Here is a 15,905-nt window from a genome sequence, read left to right as displayed (position 1 = left end):
CCAACAAAAGATGCCCGATCAATTGAATCCGACGGCGCGTACGGAAAGCGGGAAAACATATTGACCACCGGCCGCGGAGTTTCCATGGAAAACGACGATGGTCAACAGATTGCCATCGACTGCTCCGGTATACAAACGGAGCTGTGGCGGCGTCGTTCATTCACAATCAATGCCGAACCACGAGGAGCCGCGGTTCACCGACTTGCCGCGTCCACTAGGCCTTGCGGGGACCACGGGCGAGCCATGGTAGTTTGAAGGAGGCCGGGCGAATGCCCAACCTAACCGAAAGTCGAGGGGTTTGAATCAAGGTTCACGTTTCTTGCTTATGGGTTGTGTTCCTTCGAAGAGGGTGCCATCGGGAGTGAATGAGGTGAAGAGCCTGATTGTTAACGATACCGGGTCTCTTCCAACGACTCCGGTACTCACCTCTCCAGTTAAGGCAGCTCAGAAGACTGCGTCTGCGCAGGAACTGGATGGTGACGCTTTGGATAGAACGGCTGAACCATTTCAGGTGAGAATAAAAATTATCAAGAATGGAACGCTTACACGCAACTTGGCAGGCGTTATGGTTAGTTTTTCAAGTATTTATATATACAACTGGGAAAAAGAAAACCTTGGTGAAAACAGCAACAACGGACGATTTATTCTTCGACATTTCGGCCGGAGTCCGGCCTTCGTCAGCAAGATTGACGAAGGCCGGACTCCGGCCGAAACATCGAAGAATAAATCGTCTGTTGCTGCTGTTTTCTCCAAGGGTTTTTTTCTTCCCAGTTATATGCCCACGCCTTCTGCCTCCCGCCACCAGGCCCGTTGTATATATATATATATATATAACGGGCATTGTGGTGGGGGGCCGAAGGCGTGGTTATAACTGAGAAAAAAAGAAAACCCTTGATGAAAACAGCAACGACGCAAGGTTTATTCTTCCATGTTTCGACTGGAGTCATGCCTTCGTCGAAGGCCGCATCCGGCCGAAATAGTCCCGTTTTTTTTTTATGAAACTGTCGGTACAGAGTGCCATTACTTATAATTGGTGGCAGGTTAAGAAGATGCTCCGCCTTGAACGTGGGCTTTTTTCCTTTCATAATCGCATTTGCCGCCAAAGTCCCGTGGAAGGAAGCGAGCTCCTGCCGGAGGCGGGGCTTATACTAGGTCTTTAACCTATCTCCGACTATACATAGCTTGCAAGTGTCGCCATCGCTGGGTACTGAAGTGACCGAGAAAAGGACGACTGGAGATTCTGGAGCGACTGCTAACTTGGAACGTATGATCTGCTACCCCTTGCCTTTTTTTCCCCGGCTGTCGTCTCATGGACACACGCGAACACCCGCGCTAAGCGTGTTGCAGGGACGTAGCATCTCGCTGTGTGCACGTCACACGCGCCGGTTACGATGACGTTGCAGGTGCTAACGGTTATTTCTACTTACTGGTTTCTTTGAACTACAACTCCACCGGTGTGAAACCACGGCGAAACGAACGCTTGCGGCGCATAAAACGCTGGCATGGCCGCGATTTACGTCACATGCAACCTATGTACACGTTATTTGCTGCGCTAATGGTTACTGAGTTCACGTAAAGATGTCATTTTGCCTTTTTTGGTATATATTTTATCTGCGAAGATATTTTGGGTTCTTTTGTTTGATGGGTCATCGTTAATATCGTGTGAACTCTTGTGAGGTTGAATTTTTTGCGATTGCTGCTGATGCAAACAGCTAAACTATTTAAGGGCACACTAATGAACTGTAAGTAAAAATTAACAACTTTTTAAAGTCTGACGTCGCACGACCAAGTCTTGTTATGTCATTATTATTTATCTCAGGTTTTGGTACGTGAAACAAATTGTGTACTGTCTTAGAACATTCATATCCCCAAGGTGCATTCACTGGGGGTCATGTTAGGGGGCGCTGTTTAGAGTGCATACTCAGAATGAGCTCACATTATCACGCTGCTAAGACCTGTGACCTTGATGTTGTAGAATGCACCTTTCAAAAGTACTGTGGACGCTTGCCATCAGCACGCGCTCAGCAGTCGCGCCCATAGCTATGGCCTCCAGTGTAGGAACCCAACTCCAGTGAATACCCCTTACACAAATACTGGAGCAGTAATACCAACAAAAGTGTATTAAAGGGGCGATGCAACGATTTTCCACTTTCAATAAATAAAACTTGCAATTATTCCTTGACATTTATGACCTGTGAAACACCCGTTGCTTTTTTTTCTCTGCGCAGTGACAGTCGCAGAAAAAATTTGAGAAAAACAAACATCTTTTACCCTTTCAACTCGCAGCCAGATAAGCGGCCACGTGATCTGGGGCCGATTACATGCTGCCAATGTTTTTAACATAGCCACGCGATGGGATCGGCAAAGCACAGGGCCCGTGCTGAGTTCCACTCATGGTTAAAGGGATCTTCCGGTCAAATTTCGTATTCAAGAAAACATTTAGGCCCCATTGTGAATGTCTGTCGGAGCATCTTTCATGACAAATCTGAATTTTTTGTGCTTTTCGGGACCAGTAACTGTATTTTAAACCAAGCGTAGATAAACGGCATGTTTTTTCCCGCCTTCAAAGCAGTGGAGGCTCTAGCGTAACATAACGGAAAGATCGCTCCCAACTAAAGCGGCCTTCGAATTGTACCTTCCGCATGAGTGCTACGACGAGGTTAACCCACGTTGTTGCGCCAAAAAAGTTTTGGTGAATGAAAGGGGACCCTCGCTGTGCCGTTGCCACGCTCAATACTTCTCCGCGAGATTTACAGTGACGAGAAAAATGGAACGCTGTGGTGCGTCGGGAGCACTGTGTAACCCACGGAGGAATGAGGCATTGAATCAGACAATTGCAAGTCTGGTGTGATGTCACATCAGTCATGGGAGCGCAGCCCTTGATACCTACGTTTCGTATAATTAGCAGCCGTTGATATTGTCACGGGTGGTGACCAAAAAAACAATAAATAAACAGAAAGAAATAAACGTTTAATGTGGCGAACTTGTGCCAAAAATAAAAGGGTACAAAAGAAAACAGCAGAGCGTCGCGGGCGTCGATGTCGGCGAAACCGCAGGATCGAGCGCAGGGGCGAGAATGACTGCAGATCGTCACGCGGAGACCCTTATGTACACGTGTGGGCTTCTGGAATAATCGGCGTAGAAGGTTCGGCGTGTAGAACATTCTGACCTCGAACAAGCTCCCCCCCCAACATGGTTCTCGAATTTACCAGAACATTACTTTACAGAGTCAACAAAAATGCGCCTCCACGGCCAGGAATCGAACCCTGGCTTTCAGCGTGGAAAGCAAGCGCGATAATTGTTAGGCCACGAGCGCGCTGTCTACTTGGCCAGCTGTGCGCGCGGCATTACTGCCCCCTTTAAAAAGTGCATCGTCCCGATGTAACTCAAAAACAAAACAAAACAAAGAACGGTAAACTAAAGAGTCATTTGGAACACATAAGGTCCACAGTCCTATCTATAGTCGGTTACAAGTCAAGAAGGTAGGAGAAGCTCCTCCCACAAGTGTGATGCGCCCGTTTCAAATCTCTCCGCAGTCGAAAGAAGAGTTCACTGGAAACACTCCTTGGTCCGCATCAATGGATTCCCACTTGTCTCCGATCCCACCTTTTAAGAAAGCGACCTTTGTATTCGTCGGAGAGGGAACCGAGCCCCTGATAGCAGCCTTTGTATCCATCGAGGGGGAAGCTAATCCCCGAAGGTCGCATTTGTTTCCGTCGGTGGGGCAGAACTCTAATCTCCCTCTCGTGGCTTCCACAGTGCTAAGTCAGATTCGAAAAATAAAGCAAATATGTACAGAAAGGCAAGACCCTCCTCGCGCGTTGGCCGCAACGTCACGGAAACGGTGGGACGCTATTGGATGCGGAGGTGGCGGTGGGATATGTGATTCCCTTTGAGGGGCATTTGCCGCTACCTTCTTGACCTGTAATTGACTATAGCGTAGTACGGCTTCAGTCGCACAACGTGGACGACTTCCGGTCGTGGAGGGCGGCGTGACGAAGTCCGTGTTCCGTCGGGCATCACCTCGTAGTTCGGATCCCCGAGTCGACGAAGCACTTTATAGGGTCCAAAGCAACGTTTCAGGAGTTTCTCGTTGAGACCGCGGTGGCGAATCGGTGTCCACACCCACACCCTGTCTCCGGGCTGGAAGTGGACGTTCCGACGACGAAGGTTGTAGCGGCCAGTGTCGACACGTTGTTGGGCTTGAATACGGTGTCTGGCGAGCTGGCGGACTTCTGCCCGTTGGGCAACCACTTGGGCGTCGTCGCTTACGTCGACAGCCGGTTCGTGGGGCAGCATAGCGTCCAACATTGTCGTTACCTTGCGCCCATGGACCAGTTGAAAGGGTGTCACTCCGGTGGTCTCTTGTACGGCCGTATTGTAGGCAAATGTGACGTAAGGCAACACCTCGTCCCATGTCTTTTGCTCCACGTCGACGTACATGGAGATCATGTCCGCGATGGTTTTGTTGAGTCTCTCTGTCAGCCCGTTTGTCTGCGGGTGGTACGCCGTTGTGCGCCGATGGCTGGTGTGGCTCAGACGAAGGATTACTTGAGTCAGCTGGGCCATGAACGATGATCCACGGTCTGAGATCAGAACTTCGAGAGCGCCGTGCCGGAGAACGATGGACTCGATAAAAAAAAGTGAAAGCCGTTTACAACTCCCTGTAACGCCGAATTGGAGCGCAGCTCTTGAGGAGGAGGAGTGAAGGGTACTGAGGGGAGGGTAGACCCCTCCTCCTTCTCCTCCTCCTCCCCTCATTCTTTAATATGCTCCGGGGGGGGGGGGTCACGTGACCTCGGGGGGGGGGGGAGGGTGTCACGTGACTTCGGGGAGGGGGGTCACGTGACCTCGGGGAGGCGTGACCTGGGGGTCACGTGACCTTGGGTGTCACATGGGGGTCACCTCAAGGTCACGTGACCCCAAGGTTACCACCACGTGACCTGGAGGGGTCACGTGACCTCGGGGGGTCACGTGACCTCAGAGGGGTCACGTGGGGTCACCTTGGGGTCACGTGACCTTGAAATGACCTTGGGAGGGATCACGTGACCTTGGGGAGGAGACCACGTGGCCTCGGGGGTCACGTGACCTGGGGTCACGTGACCTCAGGGGGGTCACGTGACTTGGGGTCACGTGACCTTGGGGGTCACGTGACCTTCAAAGGGTCACGTGGGGTCTTGGGGTCACGTGACCTTGGGATGGCCTTGGGAGGGGTCACGCGACCTCGAGGGGTCACGTGACCTTGGGGGTCACGTGACCTTCAGGGGGTCACGTGACCTTGAGATGACCTTTGGAGGGGTCACGTGACCTTGGGATGACCTTGGTTATGCCGACGCCGACGCCGACGGCGACGGCGACGCCGACGCCGCTCAAGCCGGGAACGGGCCCCTAAGAGCTGCGCTCTAAAACTTGGCGACTTCCACAGAAGTCCCTGCAGGAAGGGCTTTCGTTTCGGCGTATCCTGTGAGATAATTGGTGGCGACGATAATCCATCTGTTTCCTTCCGTCGATGGTGGGAAAGGACCAAGTAGATCCATTCCGATCTGCTGGAACGGTGCGGTCGGGGGAGCAATCGGCTGCAGGAGACCTGCCGGCTCCGTCGGCGGTTTCTTGCGTCGCTGGCACTCGTGGCACGACCGTGTGTAGAAGTGAACGGTCTTTGGCAGCTTAGGCCAGTAATACGTTTCACGAATTCGGGCCAGCGTACGGCTGTAACCAAGGTGTCCGGACGTCGGGTCGTCGTGGCAGGCTTGAAAGATCTCCGCTTTAAGGTCGGTGGGAATTACCAGCAACCATGGGGTGCTGTTGTCTCCGAAGTTCTCCTTGTAGAGTACACCTTGTCGGAGGACGAAAGTCGGCAAGGCTCTCGAGAAGACACGGGGGACAGCACACCCTCGTCCTTCGAGCTGTTCGATTAGCGCACGCAACTCAGGATCGTCTCTTTGACGTCGTGCCATGTCGTTAGAGTTCACTGCACCTAGGAAGCACTCGTCGTCATTGCCTTCGCTGCTGCCGGAAGTTGTTCCGACGGGGGCTCTGGACAGGCAGTCGGCGTCGCTGTGCTTGCGGCCTGACTTGTAGACCACACTCATGTTGAACTCTTGTAGTCGTAGACTCCATCGAGCGAGGCGTCCTGACGGGTCCTTGAGGTTCGCAAGCCAGCAGAGCGAGTGGTGGTCCGTGACTACGCGGAACGGGCTCCAGTACAAGTACGGACGAAACTTCGTGATTGCCCAGACGACCGCAAGGTATTCTTTCTCATTCGTGGAGTAATTTTTCTCCGCCTTGGACAGTGTCCGACTTGCGTAGGCGATAACTCGCTCGGTGCCTTCTTGGATTTGAACCAGTACCGCGCCAAGTCCAGCGTTACTTGCGTCCGTGTGAATTTCGGTTTCCGCATCTTGATCGAAATGCCCTAGTACAGGAGGAGTCTGCAGTCGTCGTTTCAGCTCGTCGAATGCCTGCTGCTGCTCCTCAGCCCATTCGAACTTCTCGGCGTCCTTCGTGAGGTTTGTGAGCGGTGCGGAAATCCTTGCGAAATCCCCGATGAAGCGCCGATAGTACGCACATAGTCCAAGGAATCTTCGCACGGCCTTCTTGTCTGTCGGCATCGGAAAGGCTGCGACGGCGCGAGTCTTCTCTGGGTAGGGGCGAACGCCTTCGTTACTAACCACGTGACCAAAGAACTTCAGTTCGTCATAGGCGAACCGACACTTTGACGGCTTCAGGGTGAGTCCGGCGGTCCGTATGGCTTGGAGAACTGCTTGGAGTCGTCGCAAGTGCTCATCGAAGTCACTGGAAAACACCACGACGTCGTCGAGGTAGACAAGACATCTTTGCCACTTCAGTCCTGCCAGTACGGTGTCCATGACACGCTGGAAAGTTGCTGGCGCCGTGCACAGTCCGAAGGGCATCACCTTGAACTCGTACAGCCCATCCGGCGTGATGAAAGCTGTCTTCTCTCGGTCCCGTTCGTCGACTTCGATCTGCCAGTAGCCGCTCTTCAGGTTCATCGATGAGAAGTATCGAGAGTGGCGCAGCCGGTCTTACGTGTTGTCGATGCGGAGGAGTGGATAGACGTCTTTCTTCATCACCGCGTTCAGCTGCCGGTAGTCCACGCAGAACCTAAGCGTTCCGTCCTTCTTCTTAACCAGTACGACTGGGGAGGCCCACGGACTGCTTGAAGGTTGGATTATGTCGTCGTTCAGCATCTCTTGAACTTGCTCCTGGATCACCTCCCTTTCTTTAACGGAGACTCTGTAAGGCGATCGATGCACAGGGCGCGCGTCGTCCTCGGTAACGATGCGGTGCTTCGCAACGTTGGTTTGGCGCACCTTCGACGACGTCGCAAAGCAATCCCGGTATTCGGCGAGAAGTTTAAACAGCTGCCGTCGTTTCGGGCCCGGAAGCTTCGGGTCAATGTCGAGCTGCGCTGGCGACGTACTGTTTTGCTGAGGTGGCGAGGATTCGTCAGTAATGGCGGCGATAGCGGCGGAGTTTCGAAGTTCCTCGACCTGGCCCACGGCTGCACCTTTTGTGAGGTGTTGCGCCTCATTTCGGAAGTTCGTAACGAGGACCCCAGTGCGGTCATCCTGAAGTTCAGCAACTCCTCTTGCGACGCCTATTCCTCTTCTAAGAAGCAAGTGGAGGCTTCCTTCGGGCAGAACTTCGCCGGAGGAAGCTTCGGTGGTCCCGACGGGTACGAAAACACTCGACCGCGGCGGTAAGTTCACGTAGCTGACGAGGACTTGGACCACAGATGACGTCGCTTTGGGTTCCTCCGGTGGTGAAGTAGGTTTTTGTAGCGTCAACCGGTTTTCTCCGAGGTCGATGACGGCGCCATACTCGCAGAGGAAGTCCATTCCGAGGATAACGTCCCTCGAACAGTCTTGCAGGACGACGAACTTCACAGGGCACGTCTCACCGTGGATCTCGACGCGAGCAGTGCATCGCCCGACTGGTGTGATGAGGTGCCCACCGGCGGTTCGTATTTGAGGGCCTTCCCACGGCGTTGTTACTTTTCGCAGGCGACGAGAGAGCCTCCCACTCAAGACTCAGTAGTCTGCTCCGGTGTCCACGAGTGCCGATGATGCGTTGTGGCCGTCGATAGTAATGTTTAGGTTGTTGGACACCGATGCAGGGACGTCATTGTGATGCGTAGCGTCGAGAGAGTGGGAGCGCTCCGGCGTTCTTGGAGGCTCTTTACTTCGGTCGACCTCGGCAACGCCACCTCCAGGCGTTGCCGCACTTAGTTTTCCCGGCGGCGGAAAGGAGACAGGCTCTCTCGGCGGGGTCGTGGCGCTGGAGACGCAGAACGTCTGGGCGACGGTGAGCGGGACTCACGGCGGAGCGACGTTGAGGATGGCGAACGTCGGAGGTACTCTTCGATGTCACGAGGGCGTTCGTCGTACCTTGGGCGCGGGTCGTTCGGGTTAAACCCGCGCAGTCCCAGTTGTTGGTAGGGGCATCGACGGTAAATGTGGCCGGCTTCACCGCAATGATAACACAACGGGCGTCGGTCGGCCGTCCTCCACACGTCGGTCTTTCGCGGCGCAGCTTGTTCTGGGCGGACGTACGCCCGATCTTCCTGGCGTCGGGAATACTGTGGCGCTAGAGGTTCACGTCGAGGTGGCGCCGTATACGGGTGAGCAGGGGGCGGTGGTCGTCGGGTAGCTGCGGCGTAGCTCAGCTTCGGTGGTTCAGGAGCGGCGCTGGCGAGAACGTCTGGCTGCAGCGCCTGCTGAAGTTCTTCCCGGACAATCTCGGCGACTGAGGGCGTAGCCGGGGTTGTGGCAGCAGGTAGCAGCTTCTTGATTTCCTCCCGCACGACGTCCCTGATAATCTCGCGGAGGTCCGGGCTGTTGCAGCTGGAAGTCGAGAGGGCCGCGACGCCGGGAAGTCGCTGGTAATGGGAGGCCCGTGCTTGAAGGGCACGTTCAATGTTTGTTGCCTCCGTGATGAATCCTTCGACTGTGGTAGGCGGGGCTCGCACAAGGCCGCCGAATATGTTTTCTTTGACGCCTCGCATCAGGATTCTGAGCTTTTTCGCTTCGGAGGCTTGAGGATCGGCGCGGTTGCTGAGTCGCAGGACATCCTCCACGAAGCTGATGATGCTCTCGTTAGTGCCTTGGATCCTCGCTTGAAGAAGCTCTTTCGCGCGTTCTCTTCGTTGTTGGTTCGTGAAAGTTCTTCGCAACTCAGCTTTGAGTTGCTCTCAGGAGGTGATCGATGCTTCGTGGTTCTCGAACCAGTTCCGAGCGGTTGCTTCCAAGGCGAAGTACGCATTCTGTAGACACTGTTCTGGTGTCCACCCGTTATGGCGGGCCAGTCGTTCGTACTGTTGGACCCAGTCGTCGATATCTTCGTGGCTTTCGCCGTGGAAGGGAGCCGGTGTCCGAGGAGCGACGGGTAGGTAGACGACGGCAGGAGCGGCGGGGTTCTGCGACTGGTTGACCATCGTCGTCGTCTTCGGCTTGGGCGTGTCCAGCAGTAAACCGTAGTCAGGATCTTCTCCCTTGGTGCGGTGGCTGGTCCGAGTTTCAGGTTCCGCGGTGAGTGGTCTTCTCACCGAGCTGGGAATCGGACTTGCACTGCGGGCCCTTGGAGGGGAACGCTGCACGGGCATGCGGTACCCAGCACCTCCACCAAAATGTCACGGGTGGTGACCAAAAAAACAATAAATAAACAGAAAGAAATAAACGTTTAATGCGGCGAACTTGTGCCAAAAATAAAAGAGAGAAAGGCTAGCGTCGCCGGCGTTGATGTCAGCGAAACAGCAGGATCGAGCGCAGGGGCAAGACTGACTGCAGATCGCCACGCGGAGCCCCTTATGTACACGTGTGGGCTTCTGGAATAATCGGCGTAGAAGGTTCGGCGTGTAGAACATTCTGACCTCGAACAAGCAACATGGTTCGCGAATTTACCAGAACATTACTTTACAGAGTCAACAAAAATGCGCCTCCACGGCCAGTAATCGAACCCTGGCTTTCAGCGTGGAAAGCAAGCGCGATAACCGTTAGGCCACGCGCGCGCTGCCTACTTGGCCAACTGTGCGCGCGGCAATATCACTAAGATGGGGTGACGTTTATTAGAATAAAGTGGCCTATGTTAGTCATTACGATCCCGCCAGGTAATTTTCAACGTATCATAAAATCTTCCGGTTTTCACCTGAAAATCCCTTTAAGGTTTGGTCACTTCCATCATCCCAGCGGTTGGGCAGGAGCCACAACTCCAAATGCATGTCGAGCCATTGATTGTCACGAGCCAAAATGAATGCCTACGCAGTTTGTGTGTTAACTGTAGCATTTAAATATCGCCACAGCGAGGATCGCAAAGCTTGATGACGCACTCCAGGGGATCGCATCGTTGGCATCGTCCGCACGGCTCCGTTATCGAGCTTTCCGAGGGAGAGACTGAAAGAAAACGCCCTCTTTCATCGAAAAAACAGTTAGGGTGCAAACGAGCTGGTGAAGGTTTAACTAAATTTTAGACAAACCCCCGAGACTGGGGAAAAGGCGAAGGACAACACAGAACACAGAGTCTCAAACACAGCTGTGGTTGCGGCTCTGTGTGTTGTGTAGTCCTTCGTCTTTTCCCCGCTCTCGGGGGGTTTGTCTCTTTCATCATTGGAATTCCATTGCGACGGAGCCTTTTCTTGGTCAGTGGCGTTGAGCTCGAGTATTCCTAGGTTCCACTAGCGCCAGTAGGCTGGTGTAAAGTGAGAAATGTTCCCACCGAATATCGTTGCACAGCCCTTTTAAATCGATGCCTGACGTCACAAGATCGATGGCGTGTGTCCTTCCTCTATTCGATTGGGGAGGACGTTGTACAGGTGCGTGTTTACGCACAGCTACTAGGAATAACGCTAGAAATGATGATTATTTCGATCGCGCTATATTAAGCGTATGAAACATTTATTTTATTTCGTCAAACACTGAATGAAATTAATCCCAGATTACACAAGACCAGGTCGTTTTTTTTACGCATCTCCCCTACAGAAACGTCCGTCCTCTAGACGTCGTGTTAGGTCCGATATAATTAAACTTATTTGTGAAAGATCTTATGCGAGCGCCTAATAGTGCCGAGATATTTCTGTGGCGCCCTCTTACGGTTTCCATTCGTGACGTCACGGCCAGGATTTGCCTCGTCGTGGACCGAGAGATGGGGCAGGCATTATCAGTAGATAGGAAGGCTATGTCCGACAAATGCTTCGCTTCTCCTAAAAATAAAAAGAAGAAAGATAAAAAGTGAAGTGACGAAATTGCGTTTGATTGGGGAAAGGCTCAAACGACGAAATTCCTTTATGAAAATGAGGGCGCAGACGGCTGAACCGAGCGCGTCGCTCCCAACGGACGTGTCAAAACATGGACGTTTTGTTTCCTTGTTGTTTCGTCTGAAAACGGAACGAATCTGAAAACGGGACAAGATCGATGGGCTCTTTCGGCTTGAGACCGATGGACTTTGTCTCTTTTTAGCGATGGGTGTTTTTTGGTTTCATTTTTTGTACCAAAACCAAGGTTGGTTGTGTTTATTAGTGTGTGTGAGAGATGCATTAAATATGCTTTACGAGTATCTGCCGCTGGCAAAAGACGCTTCAAAATGGACCGTGCTACCGCGTCGTTGAGAGCACAGTGGCGAGGTTGCGACGCTTGTGTCCTTCAGGGTCATGCTCGTTTTACGGTTGGCCCATATGCAAACAAAGCTGTGTTGTTGTCACGCTGTTACCGGATCGATTGTGCGTCCCAGCGAAACACCCAGTGTTGCGTTCACTTCTGTAGTGCGCGTACTACGCCGTTGCCGTGGGGAAACATCCGAGATCGCCGTGAACCGTGCACATGGGTTTCGTACTCGTGTTAACTTCTTCCACTTCTACAAATTAATTACCGGCAATGCAGTGGTACAACCACGGTACGGGAAATTCTTCTCCGTCGTTAGTGCTCTGTTTCTTGGGTGATTTAGCCGTGGGAAGAGATCATATCAAGATTAAGTTTCAAACTTGTCATGTTATTGCGATTTAGAGAGCGACGCATCCTTCGCCATACGTGTAGCCGAATATTTAAAATATTATTTATATAACACTGTTTGTTGATCTGCGATAATTGTCGCGTAACATGGAAGTTTTAGTGTTAGTAGTTTATCTTAAAATAGGTGGGACGCGGCTGTCGAGCTCGCACAAGGTTAGCTGTCGTTGCTCTGTTAAAAAGCGGAAATGCTCCTCCGGTTGCCGGAGAAACGGACGCTCGCGTAGGGAGTATGTACCACGTCGGTACGGCCGGAAAGGCGCAGGTACGGCAAGGGGACGGCGTAGCTCCTTCCGCTCTCCAGGGGTTGGCACTTGACGCCTTTCAATAGAGCGACAGACGCTAATCTCGCCATGTCGTCACGGCATCAAAGAGGGCAGTTTCGCCGTGCGCGCCGTTTTGGGTTACGTTCCTCTTACCGTTACGTGACTTCTGTTTCTAGTTTCTTGAAAGTCGGACATATCTACTCAGGAAGCTATGGTTTGTCCAATCGCCAATGCCGACCACAGCGATACTTTTTGTCGCACGCGCGTGCCGCTAATATATAGGCGCTTTTTTTAAATGGTTAACGATACTCTTATTTTATACGCCTAAAAAGGCCTATAAAATAAACGCAGAGGTAGAGAAACTCGAGGAATATCAAAGATGAAATAACTTTAAAATTAAAGGGAGTACGGTACCACCGATTTTGTTTATCAAATCTGCACTCGCTTAGACCAACCGGCACTTGACTCTCGCATTGGCGGCTGCCATCACGGGTCAACGTTTAAACAGGACACAAAAAACCACCATATGTATTGTTCTTGCAGGAAAAGGAACTAGGTTTAGCAAAAGACCAGAAAGCAAAGATTAACAACTGCGTCTCTGGATTTCGGAGAGACCGCCTGTATTATAGGCGCGAACGCGCACCTAAAGAACATCAACCAGACATTTTCTGGAGAGGCCATCGCACAGAACCGTAGAGCGGGTCAGCGTTCGTGTGGTCGACCGCCGGAAAGATTTACGCGCGCAAAAATGACAAAACTGACGCTGTAGAAATGAGGTGCTTGATTTCCATTGGAAATATTGCTAACGAAAAGGAAAAAAGAGTTGACATTTCAGTTAGAAATATTAGCCTCGATGCATCAATGGCTGTCCCTTCGACTAGATGCACTTTTGTTGATCGTTCATCTTTTAATGATGAATTCGAATGTACCAAACCAAACTTTTCTGTGATGCAGCCAAAACGCGAGAAACATAAATATTAAGAAAGCCAACCTTAATGACATTTTTTGTTTTTTCCCGTTGCCCAATTTTTGATGTTTCTCTTGATCACGGAAACATGGTTAAAAAAATTACATTGCAACAAATATTGAAAATTACGAGTATCAAGGTCTGGCGAGGGATAAAAAGGAAGGAGGAGGAGTGGAAATTTACATGAAACGTAGTATACCGTACGAAGTCATTGACGATTTTTGTAAACTCTAAGTATTGCATGCATGACACTAAAAACTAAAAACACAGTTATTGCTGTAGTGTACCTCCCACCCTCGGGCAGGGTGGTAGTTTTTTTTTTTAATTCACAGGTGAACTACTTCGTAATGTGGGTTTAAACTCTGCCTCATTTAAACTGTGCCTCACACAGCTAGTTGTCTGGTGTTCGACTGAGCGTCATTCTTTTCCAGCTCGCTTGCACCTTTGCATTAATTGCATTATCATCATAACCTTAGAATGCAGGCCGTTCATCCTTGTTGGTGTTAGACTGGTGGCAGCTGATGAAACTTATTTTGCTCTAGTGACGTTTTACGCCTGGTTAGCTCAGTTGGTAGAGGGTTCTTCTGAAATGGAGAGGTCCCTGGTTCGATATCAAAACCAGACGAATTTTTTAGCGCATCAGTTACCCAGTTGTGGTTGGAGATTCGTGTTTGTCCTTTGTCCTCCTGGTTCCACTTCCACAAGAATCCTTATCGTCATTCTTGTCCAGCTCGCATATACCTTTGTATTAATTGCTTTTTCATTAGAGAATAATCTTTGTTGGAAGATAAGTTTATAACCTGGAAAGAGGCCACAGATAAGATGAATCACAACTTCATAGATGTAGGCAAGTATCCACAAGAACAGGAAAACCGAAGTGGTGAAAACACAATTAAAAATTAGGTTTGGTATTAACGGCTGTTTCAATTTTTTTAAACTAATATATGAAATAGGCAAGCATGCTTTTTAATAAACACAGTTATAACGTCTTAGCATAAATTTTAAGAGTATAAATCTATGTAACAAACTGAAATCCTTCACACCAAAGACAAAATAATTGCGAACATTGAGAGTAAATTATGTACTCTCATAATTTTTGCACCATCAAAAAAGTTTGATACTGTGCAGTACGAAATATTATTACAGAAACTTGATAAATACGGCATACGAGGAATTGCACAAAACCTATTAAAGGGTTATTCGACAGATGGGCATCAGTACGTAATATAAATAAAATATCCTCTTCATAGTAAAATATACAGCTTGAAGTTCCACAAGGATCAGTCATATACCCTTTATTATTTTTATTTGTATACAAATGAGCTGACAAAAATAATTGGCCATCAGGAAGTAATCATGCACACTGATGATTGTAACATTCTTCAATGGGGAAAAATATTTTGAACTAGCTGCAAACTCTTATATCTTAACTGTCACAATGCTTACAAAAATAGATTGCAATTAAGCTCAAACAAGACAAACTACATATTTTCAAACAAGTAAGTAAACAAGACGACGATAGTATAACTATAAAATTTGAAGGCTTGAAACTGGAGCAAGTAAGCGGGTAAAAAAAGTCTTGGTATTTGGCTTAGTGAAGAATTGTCATAAAGTGCCAATATTACCAAGCTAATAGGTGACTTGTCCAAAACTATAGGCAGACTGTATAACTTCAATAATTTTATCTCGAGTTCGCTGCCTAAAAAATGTATTGCTATCTTGTTTTTAAACCTAACTACGCAATTATGGCGGAACGACAAAGTTCGGACGTTTATGAAGTCATTCAAAACTACCCATTTTAACGCGCAGTGGCCCGCACCGCACAAACGCGCCTTTGGAATTCGCTTTCATTTACTTCGGTTTGAATCACGAATGAAACTCAAGGAAAGATCTACGTAGAAACCACAAATCAGGTTCGCCTAAATGCAAGCTATTGCAATTTAATAATAGCAATATTACTAATATTGCTAATAATATCAATACTAATAATAATAATAATAAGACGAAGAAGAAGATGAAGAATAGTGTTTATTTTATGAGCCTAACAACCACGCGCGTTCGCATTGGCGCACACAAGAAGATCAAAATAAGAAACAAAACGCGTAGAGAATTAAATTCACAAATGATCATCTCTACAAATAAATAAAATACAAATAATACGTTATTTATTCGCACGTCTCTTAAAATGTAATGCATATTTAAAAAACTGAGCATGCTATTGGATAGTACCGGAACGCGATTTTTAGTTATCTTTCTCTCGTTCTTCTTCGCTGATTTATTAATTGTTACACTATTTGTGCAAGACTTAAAGGGGGGAAACCCACAATACGACCTATGTGATAGTGATATTTTGTTATTGTGACATGCCGAGCACGAGTTATCGCTTCTTCGTAACCCGAGATGACTGCGGGACAAAATGCGTTTTGATCTTTTGTGGTGAGGCGTCTACTGAATATCAGCCTGAGGAGTAACTTCCGGTCATTACGGTATTGTGTGCCGGTAACGTGCTCGTAAAACTAGCACGATATGTGAATACTGTAAAACCCTTTATTTTCGCGGCCCCTATTTTTCGCGAATCAGTCACAGATGACATAATCGCGACCACTAAATTTCGCGAATTCCAGATGCCTGCATTGAAAATCTTAAGGACCG

At 49.6% G+C, this 15,905-nt stretch overlaps 1 protein-coding gene across 1 annotated transcript in view; it reads left to right on the top strand.

Moving 5' to 3' along the window:
- The first annotated feature begins 325 nt into the window (after positions 1-325).
- Positions 326-15,905, top strand: part of LOC121045875 — a 36,316-nt gene continuing 20,736 nt past the window's right edge. Inside the window, exon 1 of the mRNA XM_040499280.2 lies at positions 326-511. Within this exon, the coding sequence (XP_040355214.1) occupies positions 326-511 (186 nt within the window). The remainder of the gene's footprint in view (positions 512-15,905) is intronic.

This window comes from Ixodes scapularis, unplaced genomic scaffold (genome assembly GCF_016920785.2).
Source record: "Ixodes scapularis isolate PalLabHiFi unplaced genomic scaffold, ASM1692078v2 PGA_scaffold8__174_contigs__length_109621045, whole genome shotgun sequence".
In the NCBI taxonomy this organism is placed as follows: domain Eukaryota; kingdom Metazoa; phylum Arthropoda; class Arachnida; order Ixodida; family Ixodidae; genus Ixodes; species Ixodes scapularis.
This window is presented reverse-complemented; position numbering and strand designations above follow the sequence as displayed.